The 20,929-nt window shown below is 38.2% G+C and overlaps 1 protein-coding gene across 5 annotated transcripts in view; it reads right to left on the reverse strand.

The window, feature by feature from the left end:
- The window catches only part of ARHGAP28 (Rho GTPase activating protein 28), a 149,586-nt gene that overhangs the window by 39,646 nt on the left and 89,011 nt on the right, over positions 1-20,929 (reverse strand). For 3 of the 5 annotated variants that reach the window (XR_448255.3, XM_007114867.4, XM_024121074.2), the window contains 3 exons: positions 17,841-17,933; positions 12,654-12,746; positions 4,763-4,852 (listed from right to left, as the gene is read on the reverse strand). Coding sequence is in view for 4 of the 5 variants with exons in the window: in XM_007114867.4 (XP_007114929.2) it covers positions 4,763-4,852; positions 12,654-12,746; positions 17,841-17,933 (276 nt within the window). In the remaining variant the exon portion in view is untranslated. The remainder of the gene's footprint in view (positions 1-4,762; positions 4,853-12,653; positions 12,747-17,840; positions 17,934-20,929) is intronic. The other 2 variants (XM_007114869.4, XM_007114868.4) reach the window with 2 other exon arrangements.

Here is a 20,929-nt window from a genome sequence, read left to right on the forward strand (position 1 = left end):
ATACACTGATGTGTATAAAATTGATGACTAATAAGAACCTGCTGTATAAAAAAATAAATATAATAAAATTCAGGAAAAAAAAAAGTTGCTGATGTAATGGACAAGTTCAGAGCAAATTCTTCTAAAAAGGGGTATTCTGAAATTTTTGTGTCTGACATTAAAATGAGTATATATTTCAAAAAAAAAAGAAGAAAAATGTTTATAATCCAAGAGACTAGGAAAAATTATCCAAGTAGACTCAAGAGTGAATGAAAAAAATTAATAAGGATTGAATAAATTAATACAACAGGAAAAGTAGGCTTAATTAATTAAAGGTAGTGACTTTTAAAAAAAATACTGCCAACACAGGCAAGTATTTACATTCTGATAGACATAAATTTTAGGAAGAAAAAAGGAGTAATAGCTACCATCACAGAAAATTTTAAAATTATGCACCTAAACAAATGTGTGTATGTACATATATATATTTGTGTACATATGTGTTTACACACACACACACCAACATATATTGAAATTTTAAAAGAACTGGATGTTTTGCTAGAACAAATACACATTACCAAATTCACACAAGTTGGGATTGAAAGGAATATAATCCCTAAACCATATCCATTGAAAAATTAATCAAAGCATTAGGTCTACAATGATGCCAGGCCTTGGCATAAAACTGTAAATAATAGTTTTTACAGATTATACGTTTACACCAAAGTTTAATAAATAGCTCCAAAATACTGAAAAAGATTCAAAGTTCTCAACATGTTTGTACCAAGATTAGCATAACTCTGGTAATAACAAAAAGAAATTATATATTATAGGCTAACTCCACTTACTAGAATAGTGGTTAAAAATGCTAAAATGGTAACAAATCATATTCAGTAGCATAAGAAAAGAATAATATAACACAAATAGGGTTTAACTAAGCAATGAAATTATAGTTCAACATTAGAAAAACCTATCAATGTAATTTCCTACAGTAATTGCCTTTTAAAGAAGAAAAACATACATTCATTTTAATAGATGATACAATCATTTGATATAACTCAATCTCTACTCCTGATAAAAGTAACTACAAGGCTCAGAAACCCAGAACAAATATTCTTCTTAATAGTGAAACTTAGAAGAATTCATGAGAAAATAAAAAATGTATCAAAAGATCTCCATAATTATTATTCAATGTTATAAGTGCTTGAGGTTGGTTCAATAAGATAAGAAAAGTAAATAAGATGAATAACTACAATCGTCCCTTGGTATATTCATGGGGGATTGGTTCCAGGACCCCCAAGGATACCAAAATCCTCAAATGCTCAAGTCCCTTATACAAAACGTTGTGGTGTTTGCATATAACCTATGCATATGCTTCCGTATACTTTAAATCATTTCTAGATTACTTATAACACCTAATACAATGTAAATGCTATGTAAATAGTTGCTGGTGCACAGCAAATTCAAGTTTCGCTTTTTGGAACTTTCTGGGATTTTTTTTTTTTCTGAATATTTTCATCCTGCAGTTGGTTGAATCCTAGAATGCAGAACCTAAAAATAAAGAGGGCTAACTGTATTTTAAAGATTGGGCAAATAAAACTTTCAGTATTTCAGATGATGTCTGCACAAATTATAAAATCAAATGAAAAATTCTAAGAAATAAAAAAGAATTTTCAGAAAGGAAACTATAAGAGAGACTTTTGTGAGTAACAAAAATACTTTCCTTGTATATCCACAAAAACAGACAAGAAGATACCATGAAAAATCCCTACCATTTAAAATACCAGTGAAAGCTATTAAGTTCCTAGTAACTAAGAAATGAAAAAATGTGTAGGAAAAAATATGAGAGGAAATTATGAAATTTTATTGAAGGATATAAGATACAAATGAATGGAAAGACACAATTTTTTCTCAGTGGGAAGATTCAATATTTTAAGATGTGAATTCTCTCTGACAATCTTTAAATTCAATGAAATTCTGAGTGGAGTACTAACAAGATTTTTATTTAATGGGTAGTGATAGCCTCAATACAAGTTCATCTGAAAGAAGAAAATTTCTGAGAACAGGAAAGAAAATTTTGATTCTAAACAATGATGGCAAACTTGTAACAAATTTAAATAAACAAAACATAGAGTCAGAGTAATTAGGATCGACCCTGTATACGTAGAGAATTCACTTATCATAAAGGTGCAAATCAAACAAGTAAAAAAGATGAAAGAATGAAAAAACAAGATGTTGGTCAAGCCAAGGCTATCCCCTTGGAAAAGATAAAGTTAGGTTACCTACTTTATCCCATTCCACCACATAAATGCCAATAGTGAAAGTTGTCAAGAGCCTCTAGAGTCTTGGAGATAACAGTAAATAGTCAGTGAGATTTTCCCTGAGAGGCCGGCGAGATTGGCGAGATTTACCTTCATAGGCATCATGGCCAGGACCCCTGAAGCCCTTGCCTCCACTGCACTGAATCACTGGAAATCCCACCATGTAGGAGAAACTGGGGAACCAAACCGGGGTGCCCATGGCTCCTTATAATCAAGAAGCAGGGAAGTCAAAAATGTGTTTACATCATGGTAAGAAGTTCTAGAATGATTTTCAGTACAGGTGCAGAAAGAGTTAAGTTGGCATCTGTGGGCTACTTTAGCAACTAACCAATTTGTTTAACATTTCAAAGTAAAGATATTATGAGTAACAAACAATCCAAAGTAAGTCACACTAGAGACAGGTACCAATGAAATTTTTTTGAGTGTCATTACTGCTGAAACTTTTACTTATGTCATTATTGACATTCAATCAGTTTTCAGAAAAACAAAATGAAAACAAAAACGAAATCTGAGTGACTAACTTACCCCAGGAAGCTCTATCTATAACTGCCATGCAAGATCATTTTCTTTCTCTTACACTGTCAAACTTTCAAGGATCCTATCTGTAGACAACACGTGTTCAGTAAAGATTTGGTGAATGAATAAATCAATGAATCAATGAATCAGCAAAGAATGAAGAAACAGAAAAACATCACAAGCATCGTGGTCACAGAGCTGCCATGGAAAAGCCTAGAAAACAGGCCTACCTAACCTCCTCTTCTTTAGCAACTCAATGGTGCAAACACCATGCTTCAAGTTCGGCTTGGTGTGTGCACAGAGCTACACACCGTACTTTCTTGTTGGCTTATAGAACAGGTGAAGTCAGCTAGGGGACAGACGAGTGGTCAGAGACAGGAGCTTTTTAACTAACTAACACTAACTAGAAAGTGGGGAGAACTGCTGCAGGCATGGAGCAAGACTTGCAGCCACAGCGAGGATGAGATGGACGGTATAAGCTAAAGTCCGGGAGATCACTTAGGCGGCTGCTTCAGTAACACAGAAAGATGATGAGTTTCTGTACTAAGGAAGCAGCTGTAGGAAAAGAGGGGAGTAGACATATTCTAAAACTATGTACAAGATAAAATCAACAGGTGTCAGAGAAGACAGGTAGAGGTGAGGCTAAGACTTAGGGCTGAGTGTTGGGCACATGGGTACCTCCAGCTGAGACTGAAAATGAAGGATCCTGGGCAAGGCCTTACTTAGAACAGGAATCCCCGGTCACGGGGGGGGGGACAGCACAACCATGTAAGGTCTACTGTAGGAAACTCCTCATTTCTAGGAGTTACCAGTTTGTAAATGACTTACTTTGTTTTCATCACTAAGTGGGGTGAACTGGAGATTATCTCTAGAATAGAGATATTCTCACTTATTTGCATTCCAATGCGTGGTCTTAAATGGGAAAGTAACAGCTGAATTTAAAGCCAGTAGGTCAGAAACTGTGGGTAACCCTTAGCCTATCAGAGCTATAACCTGCAGTGAGTGCTACTGACAAATATCACTCACATTATTTTATGCTTCTTAAATGATCACTATGAAACAAAACAAAACAACCTCATAACCAAAAATTTAAAAACACAACAGAAAAACTCATTCACATGGGGCTAATAGCATTATTTCCCTGAACAATGGGGGTGCCCTGAGAGTGCGTTGTGCATATCAACTACCTGGTATATCAAACTCGACAACAGACGAGAAACTACTGCCCAGGAGGATGCTGAATGTGCCCCCTCCATCTCTCTGTCTTGTCGTGTTCTTTTGCCTTCCATCAACTTGCCAGTGGAGAACCACTACTTTATCTAACAGGGTCTCTCACTTCTTCTGGTCCATTAGGCCACACCCTGCCAGGGCTCCTGCACAGAAACACCAACTGGGGGTTCCCAGTGGAGGTGGGGCGGGGGCAGGAATGACGAGAGTTTGAGACAAAGAAAAGTAGAAGTTCTACTACTCAAGGCCACGTGAGTGAATCTGTCCTAAGTGGAGGGTTTGTTTGGATGAGTCCTGAGAGCCAATGCTGGATACACAGGCAACAGTGGAGAGCCTTCAATATCAGGAGGAGGAAATTTTAATTTATCCTGCAGGTAATAGGACTTCTGAGTTAAGATGGCAGAGTTAGGACAGATCATCTGTAAGAACTCAGACACGGGGACAAAAGTTAACAAATCGCTCCATGTTTGATGCTCCTAAAGAACACTGCATCAGTATTAATTTATGGAGTCCTCTTTCAAACTGATCTATTCAATCCTCAGTTTTGAGTCTCTTTCTTCCTACCTGTTATAAGGTTGATGGGTCTATTGGCAGCTGTGGTTTCCTCACAGTGTTAGTTCAAGTTTTTCTCATCTGTTTGAAAGAAATTGCTCTTCTTGCCTTGAATTTGCAATTTTGCCCTGACATGCAATCATCTGGGCATGCGAGTCATGACTTACCATGGAGCCACTCCTGGGAACTGCAAAACTCCCTTCTTCATTTTGGGACCCATCTGACAGGGTAGTAATGTTGAAAGAAGCATCATCTGGCTAAATGGAGAAATGAAAGCACCATTCTTATTCAGGCAAATACTATCTAACATGTTTGTGTATTCCACTATGCGTACGTATTTAGATATGTGTGGCAATACACAGAGTTATGACTGCCAGGGAATGGGCAATTGCACCAGCGCTTCAGGGCTCATCACTGCGAACCAACTAAATGCCTGGCCCTCTGACAGACCCTGGCCCTGTGGCAGACACTGCTCCTGTCTGCCACAAATTCCATTTTCCTTAACAATATCTTGGTTTTGTTCCAGGGAGTGAGGTGTTAAACCAGAGAACTTGATTACCAGGCTTCTTTGCAGCTAAAAGTGATCATGTGACAAGTGTGGTCAATGAGGTGTAAGTATAATATTACGGGGCTTCCCTAGTGGCGCAGTGGTTGAGAGTCCGCCTGCCGATGCAGGGGATGCGGGTTTGTGCCCTGGTCTGGGAAGATCCCACATGCCGCGAAGCGGCTAGGCCTGTGAGCCATGGCCGCTGAGTCTGCGCATCCGGAGCCTGTGCTCCACAACAGGAGAGGCGGCAACAGTGAGAGGCCCTCGTACCGCAAAAAAAAAAAAAAAAAAAAAATATTACGAAGAGTGCCTCCAGAAAAGTTAAGGCTTTCCTGACCAAAAAGAGTAGGGTCAGCTGCTACATGCTCATAACAGCACTCTAGGTGACAGCCTGGAGTTGCCAGGCATCTTGCTCCAATGAGGATGATGGATGGCAGAGATGGCGGGGTCTGTGCTAAGGGGCATCACGTGGCTGCCCTGTCACACTTGGACCACCCCCTCTTAAGCATCTCCACGTGAAGCAAAGCAACTCCAACTTTTCTATTACATGCAGCCAAAGACAAACTTAACTTGTCTAATCTTATTTTTTTTAAACAGACCCTAGGACTATCTTTCACAGTGATTAGAATTCAATAGCAATAGTACCAAATTGTTTTTTCATTTATAAAGCTTGAAGTAGATTTTTGCTTTAGTGTACAAGGGCATTACTGAAATTTAAGAAATGAATATTCTTTTCTTTACTGAAGGAACCTTATGGCAAAATCGAATATATTTGATACTTATAAAAACATACGATATTTTGTTTTTAAAAAAACTGTCACTCATCTTTCTTGACCATATTTTCTAAATTTTCTATAGACGGTATGTGTTACTTTATAAAATAAACATAGGACTCTTTTTTCTTTAAAGGAACAAATAGAACACAGATCTAGCACAAGAAATTTAAGTCAAGATGGCAAGCTGACAATCACCTAACTCCCCTCACCCCAAATCACTAAAATGGCAGAAAACATATATATATATATATATTTTTTTTTTTAAAGAAACAGATTGTTAACAGCAATGGAAACCAGCAAAGAATTCCATAGCTGATAGAAATTTCTAGAAGAAAATCTAATAGAATTGATTTGGTAAAATAAAAACCTCTACTTGAAAACAGCATAAAAGAAAATTTTTTAGAGAGGGAAGAAAAAAAATAACAGAATGTACAAAGAGTAGGAAAGGGCCACAGGCAAATAGTTAAGAGCTGTTTACAAAATACTGATAGAGGTCCAGTAGACCATTCCTCTTTAAATATGCAGACAGCCCCTAAATATAACCCTAGAACCGCCCCCCCCAATTCTGTCTAAATAAAATGAACTAACTGCCTTGGGGTGGGTGGGCTCCTAGTCTGAGTACAGTTGACCCTCTGTCTCCACGGGTTCTACATTTGCAGACTCATCCAACCTGGATGGATAATATTTGAAAAAAAAATTCCAGAAATTTCCAAAAAATCAAAACTTGAATTTTACATATGCCAATAACTATTTATATAGCATTTACATTGTATTAGGTATTATAAGTAATCTAGAGATTATTTAAAGTATTCAGGAGGGTGTGTGTAGGTTATAGGCACATACCACACCATTTTATATAAGGGACTTGAGCACACATGGATTTTGGTATCCTGGGGGGTCCTGGAACCAATCCCCCATGGATAACTGAAGGAGGAGGGGGTCTAAAAGAGAAGGAACTTGGGAGACCACAACAAAAGAAATGGAGGGGCGATTGAAAATGAAATCGGCTTTGCCTGAATGAAGAATTCTTCATTCCCTTCATCAGTTTTGCATTTGGGGAGTGTTTACTGCACTAACCCACCTGCCCCCTCTATGCATCTTAAAGCTAAGTACATCCCAGTCACTCACAAAAACACACAATCAACAATATTGGCCTTTTAGTAAAATCAACCTACTCAATTGCACAGGAAACACACAGCAATTCCCTAATCAATCAAAATTAATAAAGACTTGCATTATAATTGCAGACAACTTTAGAGGCCCAGGGGTGGTAGTTCCACCTGAAAATGTGCTGGTGTCTTCTGCCTTGTTGAACACTTTTAGCCCTGATGGAGGCTTTGGTGGGTCATCCCACCCTCTTGCTGTGACAGGATTCTGATAGACAGGGGTATGGTGGAGGGACTGCGGAGCTGGACAGGAAACAAATCCAGGATCCTTAGTCTTGGTGAGAAGCTCTCTCTGCACTGTAAACTTGGGGACACTTGCTGTCACCCGACAGGAGATGTGCGCTTCCCTAATCAGATGGTGCTTTCACGTGGGCAGGACTCCACTGCTTGTATCACTTACTGCTACGCATTCCAAAAGCTAGCATGTTCTCCACACAAGATGTTTACATTTGGAAAATAACTGGGAAAAACTAAATTTTTGTTTCTTAGTTGATACTGAAAATAATGAAAAAAATTTATACGGTAATCTGTTATTTTTCCATATGAGCTCACCCACAAGGACCAAGCTTTAGTTGACAACATCCTCCACTTAGGATACACGTTTAAAAAATTAGTTTCTGTTGTTGTTGTTTCTGCCTGTAGATGCTTTCTTTAAAAGATAGAATTTAGTTATTTTTGATTTATTGAATTATTCTTAGCTGAGTTTAAGAGTTATGGGTCATGGGGCTGAGGGTGGCTTGTTTGTCAACAATCTGAATTATGTTGCATCTTTACCAAAGAGAAATGAGAATATACATCCTTTATACTAAACGAATGTATTGGCAGCATTATTCATAATAGATCAAAACTGGAAACAGTCCAAATGTCCATCATCAGGTGAATAGATACACCAATAGTAATATATTTACACAATTATTGTTAGTAATAAAAGGACTAAATTTCTATTTATAAATTTCTAAATTTTCTAAATTTTCTAAATTTCTAAATTTAGAATTTTCTAAATTTCTATTTATAAATGCTATATAAATAGTTACTGGCATATGCAAAATTCAAGTTTTGTTTTTTTGGAAATTTCTGGAATTTCTTTTCAAATATTATCCATCCGGGTTGGATGAGTCTGCAAATGTAGACTAAATGTAGTAATAAAAGGATTAAATTTCTAATACACACAACAAATGGATAAATCTAAAAATTATTTTGAGTGAAAGAAGCCAGACACAAGAGTGCATATTAATCTCAATAGGGTTTGCCTCTGCAGGAGAGGGAGGACAACTGACTGGAAAAGGCCTGAGAGAAATTTCTTTGGTGATGGAAATGTTTTCTATTTTGACTGACTGTAGTTATGAGTGAAAACACTTCTTCAGACTAACTGAATTACATACCTAAAATGCATGCACTTTAAAAAATATATATATATCAATAAAAAAGACACAGAAATAATCTCATTCCTTACAAATAATATAATTCTTATCTTCAAGGGGCTATTGCTGCTATGAATCAAGAACCTACAGCTACCATAACGGGTAAATCAGAGAGAAAAAAGTTGTTCTTGAGAAATAAGAATATGTTTGCTGAAATGTACAAGGAGTAAGACAAGCTCAAAAAAAAAAAAAAAAAAAACCAGAATCATAACCAAGAAAAAATTACTAATCTGGAAGATAAAGATAAAGAAATCAGAGCAAACAGACTAACAGGAGAGAAAATTTAGGAGATACTGAAATTCAATTCAAGCAAAGCAGGAACCATCTAATATGTGTTCTAGAAGGGGGGAACATAGAAAATGAGGAGAAAAAAATAACTTAAGACATAATAGAAGACAATGTCCAGAAACTGAAGAAAGAAATCAGTTCTCAGAAAGAACTCACTGAGCAGTCACCAAGATGAATGAAATAAGGGGGTGATTCTTGTGAAAGTTCAGAATTCCAGCCATAAATTCAAAATTCAAAAAAGTTGTAGAGAGGGCAAACACAAAAAGCTTATTTATAAAGGAATAAGATTCAGGCAACCAAAGAAGAGAAAAGAAACCCAGATTGTCATGTAAGAGTGCAAGAGTAGGTCAATGAGCAATATGAGAAATGCCACTGTGCGAGTTCTCCAGGAGAGCTAAGGTTTTCTGTTAACAATGAACAGTCAGTTGGCACATGTTCCTAACGGGATCTAGAGTTTGCTAACCATCTTGTAAGTTTAAGGATTAAATCCACATGTTATGGTGGTGGCGTGAAAGGAAAAAGTTAGAAGTTTCGTGCTAAGGTTGGCACTGCATTGCACTGCAGTTGTACTAGCCTTGGTTTATCCACCACTAGTTGCTCACTTTGTGATTAAAACAAACTCCTACTTGTTTAAACCAAGGTTCCTTAGATTTTCTTTACTACAAAGCAAACACAGATGCAATTGATCATTTTTAACAGAAGGTATGATTGTACTTTGCAGCAAATTATAAATCAACAGCAAATGTAGCTACTTGATTTTCACTTCAGACATTGGAAATAAACCAGATTGACTACTTTGCCTTTGAATTAACTAACACCTCTAATAACTAATTCATTTACGTTGACTACACATAAGGAAAATGTTTCTTTTATCTACACAAGTGATTTGTAGAGTAGTTTGTAAGGACTGTAGACTGGGTTGTAAGCCTTCTGTACAGGTTGTAAATCTTCTGTAAATGCCCAGATTTAGTGGCATTTGTGATTTAGAGTCAAGATTCAACCATGTATAATATATAGACAATAGACAATCATCTATATTATAATAGACAATTCCTTTATTGTAAGTAGCTTATTGCAAAATAAATGTGTTGGATATTAAAGAAATCATAAAATATGATATGGACTCTTTTGTAAAGGTTTCTTGAGATAGATTATAAAGTATACAATTTGATGAGTTCTGACAAATATATAGACCTATGAAACCATCACCACAGTCAAGACAATGAACAAAACCAGCACTCCCCAAATGTCCTCATGCCCCTTTGTCATCCCTCCTTCCCTCTCCTCCTCACCAACCCCTAGGCAATCCCTGATCTTCTTTCCCTCTCTATAGGTTAGTTTACATTTTCTGTAATTTCATATAAATTGAATGTTTTTTGTCTGGCTTCTTTCACATGGCATAATTATTTTAAGATCCATCCATGCTGTGTATATCAAATGTTCATTGCTTTTTATTGCTGAGAAATATTCTATTGTATGGATATATCACAATTTGTTCATATATTTAGCTGCAGGTAAAACTGGGTTCTTTCCAGTTTGGGACTATTAAGCTATAAACATTTGTGGATAAGTCTTCATATGAATATATATTATCTATGAGTAGAATGGCTGGGTCTATATGGAAGGTATGTGCTTAATATTTTAAGAAACTACCAAATTATTTTCCAAAGTGGATGGACCATTTTACATTCCTACCAGCAATGTATGAGAGTTCCAGTTGCTCTGCATCCTTAGCACCAGTCGATACGGTCAGCTTTTTTAATTTCAGCCATTCTACAGGGTATGGAGAGATATCTCATCGTGGCTTTATGTGCATTTCCATAATCATTAATGATACTGAGCACTTCTCATGAGATGACTCACCATCCAAATGTCTTTCTTGGAAGGGTGTCTATTCAAATCTTTTGCCCATTTTAAAAGATGAGAAAAGACTAAACAAAATTTTATCACTGGAAAGCTCCAACTATGTTCTTGAAACAGAAAGTTGATTTGTTTTCAAAAGTAGAGGATTTGTGTGATTAAGTCGAAGGAACTAGGACTTCCCTGGTGGCCCAGTGGCTAAGACTCTGCACTCCCAACGCAGGGGGCCTGGGTTCAATCCCTGTTCAGGGAACTAGATCCCACATGCATGCCGCAACCAAGAGTTCGCATGCTGCAACTAAAAGATCCTGCATGCCGCAACGAAGATCCCACGTGCCACAAATAAGACCCGGCACAGCCAAATAAATAAATAAATAAATAAATAAATAAATAAATAAATGTTATTTTTTTAAAAAGGCCAGGGAATTAAAGCTTGGAAATACCAGCAGAGAACAAATTGTGGATAATTTTAATATAAAAAAAGAGTTGGGGCTTCCCTGGTGGCACAGTGGTTAGGAATCCGCCTGCCAATGCAGGGGACACGGGTTCGAGCCGTGGTCTGGGAAGATCCCACATGCCAGGGAGCAACTAAGCCCGTGTGCCACAACTACTGAGCCTGCGCTCTAGAGCCCACGAACCACAACTACTAGCCCATGAGCCACAACTACTGAAGCCTGCGTGCCTAGAGCCTGTGCTCTGCAACAAGAGAAGCCACCGCAATGAGAAACCTGCGCACTGCAATGAAGAGTAGCCCCCGCTCGCCACAGCTACAGAAAGCCTGCGTGCAGTAACAAAGACCCAACACAGCCAAAAATAAATAAATTTTTTAAAAAAGAGTTATGTATTATTTCTGTAAACAATAGGGATTATATTCTGGAATAAAATGGGAGAGTTAAGTCAATGACCAAGCCTTTCTCTCCTAAAACCTAGTACAGTCAACAAAACAAAATGAACAAAAGTAAAAAGAATCCCAGCAACATTCACACGAGTGGTGGTCAGAGAGAAATATTCCAGGAATAATGTAAATTCTTTTCCAAAATCCGCCTCCCTCCTACTCAAATGGAGACACTTTTGAAATAGACAACTACTATCTCCTCCAAATCAGGAGGGAAAACAACTGAAGGTGTGAGTAACCACATCTGGGGTCAATATGAGCAGAGCCCTTGAAACTCAGTCTCTCCCCAACACCATCTCAGGAGGGAGGAGGGAACCTATTGGATTCACCATTTTGCTTTTTTCTACCTGGGAGGAAGTTAGGGGAGGGAATATGAGGATGGAAAAATTAAAGGAAAGGTAGAGTACATAAGCTCCACCAAAGGAGAGAAAAGATAGCTTAGGATAGAAGTGCAAGTAAAAACAGACGTGAAAACAGGCTCTGGCTAAACCATAAATAAAGCAAACTTTCCCGTTTGTAAACTGACAGAAGCTGGATCTTTCTCCCAATGTTTGCCTGACTTTGCCCTCCTCTGGGTAAGTGGGGAGTGGAAGTGGCTCTGGGGAAAAGCAGCGGATGGGGAAGGGGAGGGGCACTAGACACCTAGGGTGAAGCATGTGGTCAGAAATAAGATGCCTGGTGTTCGCCCTGCACCAGGGAAACAGTGGACAACCTGAGGACAGCTACTGCTGTCCTGTGACCTGACAGCCACAGCTGGTGGAGCTGTGACTCAACGGAACCAACACTCTTATGAGAATTTTTCAAAATAAAAGAAAAATGGAAAGGAACTAAATCTGTCATAAAGAAATGCCTACCATCGTTGGTTTTCTGGGTTTGTACCTGTTTTAATAGAGCATGTAGTTGTTTGTGGCTTTAACTATTAAACTCGGGTTCATTTACTGCTGAATGGCTTCCTACAAATCGAATAAAGGTAGATAGGCATGTTGATAGCTGTAGTTGTCCAGCCACCTGAATTACGTTGCGTTGTTTTGAAGTTTTGCATGATTGTCTTGAAGGAACGGCTTCTTTTTTCATCCTTACCCCCAGTTCTCCTGCTATCACTTACCAAGGAACCACTTGTTTTGATAACTCCCGGCAGCTCTTTTTCCTCCTGGGTGCCGTCCAACTGACTAGGATGGTTGTCACAGGTATCGCCTGGCTAATGAAAGAAATGAAAGTCATTTTTATCCAGGCATATCTTTCGCAATGTGATTGTTTATTCAATTATACATTACAGTAGAATCTGTATAAATGCACAGCCATGTGGACATACACAGAGTTAATGACTACAGTGTAATTGGTAGCATTCACCAATTCCTCCAAAAGGATACTGAGCCTCATAAATGTCATGCACTGCAATAGAAATGAGTCTCAAAAGCAGACACTGCTACCTGCCTGCCAAAACCCACTTTTCCTTTCTTCTTCAACATATGAATATCATGATCTTGCTCCAAGATGCTGTGTGTCTATCTAAAAGGACTAAGTGTGATCATGTGATGGTTCCGTCCAAAGAGATTCGAGTGAAACCCTATTTGGTAGAGCATCCAGGAAGGCTAATGTTTTCTTGTTGAAGTGCATGGAATCAGCTGGCTGATGCTTCTCCCAGAACATGGGCATGGTACCTGTGATGCCCAGACATCCTGTAAACATTAAATACTAGCCTGTATGCTGAGTGGGACAGAATGGAAAGATAAAAATTTGGTAGGTCCATGAGAGGGATATTAGTCAAACGAGCTGCAGACTTCTTACTTTGTAAGGAAAATAAACCTCTAATTGTCTAAGTCAGGAAGCTTACTGATTAAACTATGCTACTTAAAAATCAGACTTTATGACTGTATTTTGGAGTGATTTACAAATCAAAAGCAAGAGTATTCAGGGGTTTTTTTTCATTATGAAACTGGAAAAACATTAGACTGATTATCTCACAAACACATATGACTGAACCAAATATTTCATTCCCATCACTGAGTATTGGAAAAGCTCTGATTTTCACTATGCAGCAAATGGATTTGAGACTATTCTAATTGTGATGTGCTGCACTGTAGGCCTTGTGCATATGCTCTAAGATTTTTAGCAGCATTTGTGATATAATGGCATTTCCCAAAATAAGATGCAAATATCCTACTCCATGATCAAAGCAACTTTTTGCAAAATTAAGCATACTGGATATTAATGAAATAAACTTTTACATGAGACCTTAGAAACATTTTTCATCTGGCTTTTCCATATTTTCTAACTTTCCCCCAATGTGTATGTATTATATTACTATGAAGAACACACATCTCTTTGGAAGGGGAAACAATGCTAAAAAGGCAGTACAAGAAAACTTAGGTCAGGATGGAGGTCCGAGAGTGTACCACTCCCAATCACTCAGAATTAGAGAAAGGGCATATTTTTTAAGTATAGCTCCAAGGGCACTGAAAACCAACAAAGTGTTCTAATAACAGATTAAAAATTGTTAGAAATTCCTGGAAAATAAAAAGTAAGTAATTTATTTCATAATTGTAGAGAAATTCTCAGCCTAAGAATAGCATAAGACAAAGAAAGGGTGAAACCACAAAAAAGCAAACAGACAAACAACCAAGCTTAGAGTGAAAACCACACAGGACAAGAAGGGGCCCCAGGGCAATGGCTAGGATAATTTATTGTAAAGTGTTTCCTTAATGGAAGGGCCCGACAGAACTCCCAACAGTTCCCTTTACACTGAACAGCAGACAGCAGCCATGTATGGACCCAAGGAAAGCACTCTGAATGAAGTGAACTACCTGCCTTGAGAAGATGCCCAGGATTGGGACCAAAACAGACCTCAATATCAGGTCACTCTGGACCTTCATGAAAGACATGGATGGGAGAATAAAAGGAGAACATGAGTTTTGTCTGGGAATGATGTCATTTGCCACTCTCCCTTTGGCATTGAAGGTATGTGCATGCGTGTATTTGTGTGTGTACATGTGTATGTACGTGTGTCTACACATGCACACATGTACGGACTCACCCATGTGTGCTGTTAAAATAACGTCCATTCACAGACTGCTCACATACCTTACTGCTTACACAGGACCCATAGTCAGCCCTCTTATTCAACAAAGAGCCCTTTGGGAAAATATCTATATAATGGCAGAGAAATCATACAGCAATGACATATCCTAAAAGTCGTTAACTAGTCAATCCAGACCATCACTAAGGATCATCAGGCACTGGAGAAAAATCAACATTATAAAAAAGTCAGCTGTGGAGAAAATCAACATTTTGAAAAAAAAGTATAGTGATATACATTCTGGGAGAAAGAGATAATTGAGGGAAGAGAAAAAGGCTTATAATGATTTAATAATTTCAGAGAGATCTGAGAGACTATTGCAATCATAAATCAGGACTAACTATAACAATAAAGAGTAAATCAGTGAAAAAAGGAGGAGTTCTTATGAATTAACAGTATGATCGCTGAATTTAAAAATCAACAAGGACCCAGTTATAACCACTCATGACAAAAATTAGAATTAAGTTTCCACAAAATGATGTAGACAAAATCTGCTAGCATACAGAACAAATGGAAAAAAAAAGACATGGGAAATATAAGAGACAATTTAAGAGCTGCGTGAGTTTAATGTAAGAATTGAAAAGAAGAAGAGAGAAAATGGAGATAATGAAGTAAAAGAAATAATGGGAAAAGAATGTTCAGAACTGAAAGGAAACACATTTCAGAAACAAAAAGCTGAGTGCTGGGTCATGATTAAAAAAAAAAAAAAAAAAAGATTTCATATCCTGATGGCAGTTCAGGTCTCTAACAACAAAGAGAAACCTAAAAGCTTCCAGAAATATAAAAATGAGAGCACGATGCAAATAAAGGAATGATTTAGAGAGGCATCAGACTTCTCAACATTAACACTATATGAAAAGCAAATAGATTAATATTTACAAATTTCTGAAAGAAAATGATCAACAGCCTAGCACACTGATACTAACCAGTTTAGGATTTAAGCCTTTTAGTTATTAAAATTTAGTATCCAGAGATATTTCTTGCCAGATTTGCTCAAAGGATAAAAGACGCAATCTGCTAAGAAGATGTAACTGTTTGTAATATATATGATTATGGAAATTAGTATTTCTACTATTCTCTGTGGTCATTCTGGTGGGCTAGCCCTCATCCTCCTCTAGGGATAAAGAGCAGTACTGCTTTCTCATTCTATAAACTGGTGAGTAGTTCAGGGGTGTGGCTGGAATAAAACTTAATCATTCTCGTCCACCTCAGTGGGAGGTTTCTTCATGTGTTCGTCACCACACTTGCCTTTAACCTTTAAAAGATGACAAGACCATCAAAGAATTGAAATAAAAGGGATAGTGATAAAAGAGAAAAGAAACAAAATAAGCATAGACTCATCATGAGAGTCCATGGCTGGACGTGGAGTGTCATTGAGGCAACAAGGTCTAAAATAAGACTCACTCTTACATATTGCCTTGACATCCGGTAAAAGCGGGAGGGCTGTAAGTGGTCTAAGCCCAAGTTCCCCTCCCACTTTGCTCCCTCAGATAAGGTCCCCTAGTAAGACAACACTCCTTACCCAGGGGGCCAGACACAGTTCTTGCTTATCCCTGAGTAGTGGGTTTCAGTTCCCTGTCCACCCATGGAATTATTCAAACAAGCCAATCCATCCTCTGTGAGAACCAGGGGGGCACTCCCCCTCTTGATACTACAAAGCCTGGTTGTTCACTGTGTTCCCAAGTGCACCCCACATGTGGCTCTGTATGGTGTGCGGTGTCCTCCCTCCCTGGGCTGTGAGAACATGTAATAAATTGCTGTTGTCTCATCTTTCCAGGGTCAGGGGTCATGTGCTGAGCCATCCCTATAACCCCAGGGTGAAGAGGAGGCAATCAAAACAGGAGGTAGAGGCAGGTGGGGTGAAAAGCTCATAGAAATCGTTCTTTTGAAAACACCCCATGTCTACTCTGACTTGCCCCTCCTCTAGCTGAGAGAAGAGGTAGTGGCTGCTGTGAAGTGGAGCAGGCGGGCAGAGAGGAACAAATGCCTCGATCAAGTGTCCTGGCCGGAAGGATGGTATAGAGGACTCCCTGACCGTGGGAAAAATCTTCGAACTCAACAGAAAACGTAAAGACCTCTGACTAGACAGAGTTCACACTCTTACGAGAAATGCAATGAAATTAGAAAAAAATTAGAGACAGAAATCTGAAAACAGGATTGCTCACAGCCCCAGCTGACCACCCTCCACCTCCAGACCCTGACCTACCCTCAGGCAACAGAAGAGCAGCCAGAACACAAACTGGCCACATCCAAACCCTTGAGCAGAATTTTGGAAGGGACCAGGGGCTAGCCTGTATTGAGACAATTGGAAGATGTGGACAGAGCGCCCCACATAAAATATATGCAAGATGAAAGTAAACTGTAGAGAATGTAAACATCATCATCACATCTTCATCAGATCAAGAATGGTACAGGGGTTACTCTTAGAACAACAAAGAATCCCTCTTCCTCTGCTAGGAAAGAAAATAAAGAGCTAAAGAGAAGGAAACACATAGAAGCATGATAGAGGAAGGTCTCTTACTGTAAATTTTCTGCTGCCATGAGTCCAGGTGGAGGAAGATGTCAGGAACCCATGTCCTTCTCAGGGCGAAGGGTCACCACTTCAGTAAGAGGACCCAGGCCTCATGCCAGGAGGTACAGATCACAGCATGAGATTCATCTCTTTCACTGAAATAGCTTCACTGACAGTTTGGAACTCAGATCATCACTCTTTGAAACTCTGTACTAAACTGGGTGAGGTGGGCTCTAAATAAAACGTGTTTACCTCCTATGCAAGATTGTGCACTTTTTCCACTTATTGTTACACGTTCAAGATGCTATAGTGCTGCATCCCACAATATATTTACATTTAGAAAGTTAATTTAAATGTCAAAATATTTCTTACAGTGACAATTCAATTAATTTTGAAAGATTTATAGAAGGTAGCATAAAATTTTCCACTATGCACTCAGCAAAGAGAACAATAGTTTAGCTGATGACCTCCCACATGTACTGACTTCTGGCTGTGGCTGCAGCTGCAGCTGTGATTGTTTTTGTTATTGTAGGTACAAGTAGGCCCCGTAGTACTTGCGGATTTAACTATTTAATTATTCATTCCTGAGTCTGAGTCCCCTTTTTTCTTCATTGTTACAAGGTAAGTAGGCTTTTTTTTTTTTTTTAAACTTTCCAGGCTGCCTTGAAGTAACCACTTCTCCTGACCCCCTTGCTCTGTCTTACCAGTTGACCATTTCTGCAGGTAACTGCTGGCATCCCTTCTTCATCTGGGTTCATATCCAAAAGAGGAGCTGGGATACAACAAAAATCATCTGGCTATTGAGAAAAATGAAAGTGCATTTTTATTCAGGCATGTTCTCCCAAGGGTAACTGCATTTAATCACATGTTACGCATATGATGTGCACATTCATCCAGACTTGTTGAGACACCCACAGATATGACTGCCTATGCACTGATCACTGCATGTGGCCACTTAGCAGCCAGTCCTGGGAGCTCACCACACACCAGGCCTGGTGACAGACACTGGTACGTGTGGAAGATACTGTAAACCACCTGCCCCAAACCCAGTCACCTGTCTTCCTTAAGAGGATCCTGATTTTTTTTTTCAGGAACTTTTGTGTACAGTGAAAAAATATCAATTTCCCAGGCTCTCTTGCAGCTAAGGACGATTATATAACATTTCTGGGCAATGAGAGGTAACTGGAATTCTACCAAGCAAGATTTCTGGGAAACTGAAGTCAGAGACATAGAGTCAGTTGGTACAAGTTCCAGGAACTGCCAGGAACATGGGCATGGTGGCAAGAGTGACCCAGCCCCCTTGGCAAGCAAAAGAATGAAGGCCACACGTGAAAGACAAAATAGAAAGATGGAAGGAAGCGGGATCTACGCTAAAGCAAAGATCAGTTTCCTCTGAAAGAGAGAAAAAACAAATTCATATTTGTATAACTCATGATTTCTTGGGTTTTCTGTGCCAGGCAGTCAAATGTATATGTGTGATATAACATTTTTTTAAAGGACTGTATGCCTATATTTATACAGTTAATTATGAGTTAGTCCCACCTTTAACTGTTTATCAATTATGAAATTGGGAATATATTAGATTGACTATTTTGCTGAAGGTAATAATTGATTCACATCTTCTGAATATTAGAAAAAATCTGTTTGAGCACTGAACTTCTGCTCATGATGAAATGGATTGTAGACCTTGTATTATGTATCCAAAGGGTGATTTAATATCTGTGATTTAGTGTATAAGAGCTCTACCAAAACAAGGGTTAAATATTCTATTCTTTTATGGTTAGAATTTCACTGAAAATTATATTCATTGGATATTTAATTAAATCATAAAATTTTATTTGGGCCCATAGAAATACTCATTCTTTTACCTCGCTTGTCCATATTTTCTAAATTTCCATTAAAGACGATGTATTACTTTCATAATAAGGAAAAAAACACATTTTTTGAAAGGAACAAATACTACTGAAAAATCAACATAGGAAAATTGGAGCAAGATATCACAATGCACATACCACATTCTCCTCCCCCTGCAAATCACTCAAAATGTCAAAAGAGATAGCTTTCTCAAAGAGTAGATCTCGAAACCACTAAACATTTCCATTAGCAGAACAGAAATTGTTGGATGCTCCTGGAAGATAAACAGCAAGCAAGAACGGTTTGATAAGGGTAGAGAAAAACTTCGGCCTGAAAAAAAGGTATAAGAGAAAAATGTGTGGAAGGTAAAGGCTGATCCAAAAAAGCACATATCCAAAATGAAAATAAAAACAGCAGGAAGGCATCGCCCAATTCAGAAGGCAACAGCTGTTTAGAGGAACAGCAGGCAGCAGCTAAATGTAATTCCAGGATAAAACCCAAGTGTCCCCTTGGTGACAGAGTGACCACCTGCCTTGGGAGTGGTAGCGGCTGTTCTAGTATGGGTGCGGTGGTCCCGGATGGAAAGAATGTTGAATTGCACTTTATTGGGGCCTTCTAAAAGGATATAGACAGGAGTATAAAAAGGAAAGTTGGGTTTGCCTGAAAAGGAAACAAATTATGATTCTGCAGGATCTTGTTACTTTGGCATTGATACCATATTTATTTCTTAAAGTGAAGTGTGACAGTTGACACTGACATACTTCACCACTCACACAGGCCCAGACTCCTCTTCTGGGGGAGAGTTTTTGGGAGAAAACGGGTCTACATAACTGCACAAGAAATATATGACCACTACCTATACTAATCAATCAGTCAATCTAGTTCTCCATTCATGAATATAAATCAATATCCAAAGATTAAAGTTAACTGAACAATAGCAATGTAATGACGCCAAAAGTAAACAGATGACCCTGAAGGAAAGAGATAATTCAAGGAAAAAAAGAGAACCTTGGAATTTAAGGTTTAATTTAGTACCTTCAGAGTGCTGAAGAGGCTACTGGAGCTGAGAAACAAGAACAGATCACAAAATAAAGGAAAAATCAGGGGAAAGGAGGGGCTTCAATAAGTTCATAAGAGGACTATTAAAGTTTTAAAAATTAATGAAAGGTAAAAGTGTTAATACAACCAAGGCCAAATTAATGATATAAAAGATGAAGTTGAAGGGACAGCCAAGAATGTAGAGCAAACATACACACAAACAAAGCTTGGAAAATATAACAGGACATTTAGGAGATATTGAGATTCAATCCAAACAATGAAACAATCATCTAACAACAATCATCTAACAATAATCATCTAATATCCAGAAGGAGACAGTGAGAAAATGAAGGGAATAAATACTTGTTTTAAACGTTAGAAGAAAATACGCAGAATGAACAAGCTGAAGAATGAAAGAGCTCACTTGGTAGTGACCAGGATGAATTTTTTTTAAAAGTAAAACTGCTAAAATTTCAAGGTTCCAACAATAAAAAATGAAATTCACAAAGCTTCCACATTTGTATACAAAGAAATGAAGTTGATGTAGATATTGTGCTTCCCCACAGCAATGGTGCATGAGAGAAGATAACAGACAAATATTTTCAAAATTCTGAAGAAAAATGATTTTGAACCTGGGATTCTATCTGCAAAAAATTAAGAAAAAAACTAGGATAATCTACATATCTATTTTAAAAATTATTTATATCTTCATTTGGTGAGTATAGTGGGTCAGATTCATAATTCTAAGATTAATGCAAAATTACCTTATGCAACTTGTAATGTTAAAACTTCATTACGAAAATGGAATGAAAAGTTTATGTAGGGCTTCCCTGGTGGCGCGATGGTTGAGAGTCCGCCTGCCGATGCAGGGGACGCGGGATCGTGCCCCGGTCCGGGAAGA

Source organism: Physeter macrocephalus, chromosome 19 (assembly GCF_002837175.3).
Source record: "Physeter macrocephalus isolate SW-GA chromosome 19, ASM283717v5, whole genome shotgun sequence".
NCBI lineage: Eukaryota > Metazoa > Chordata > Mammalia > Artiodactyla > Physeteridae > Physeter > Physeter macrocephalus.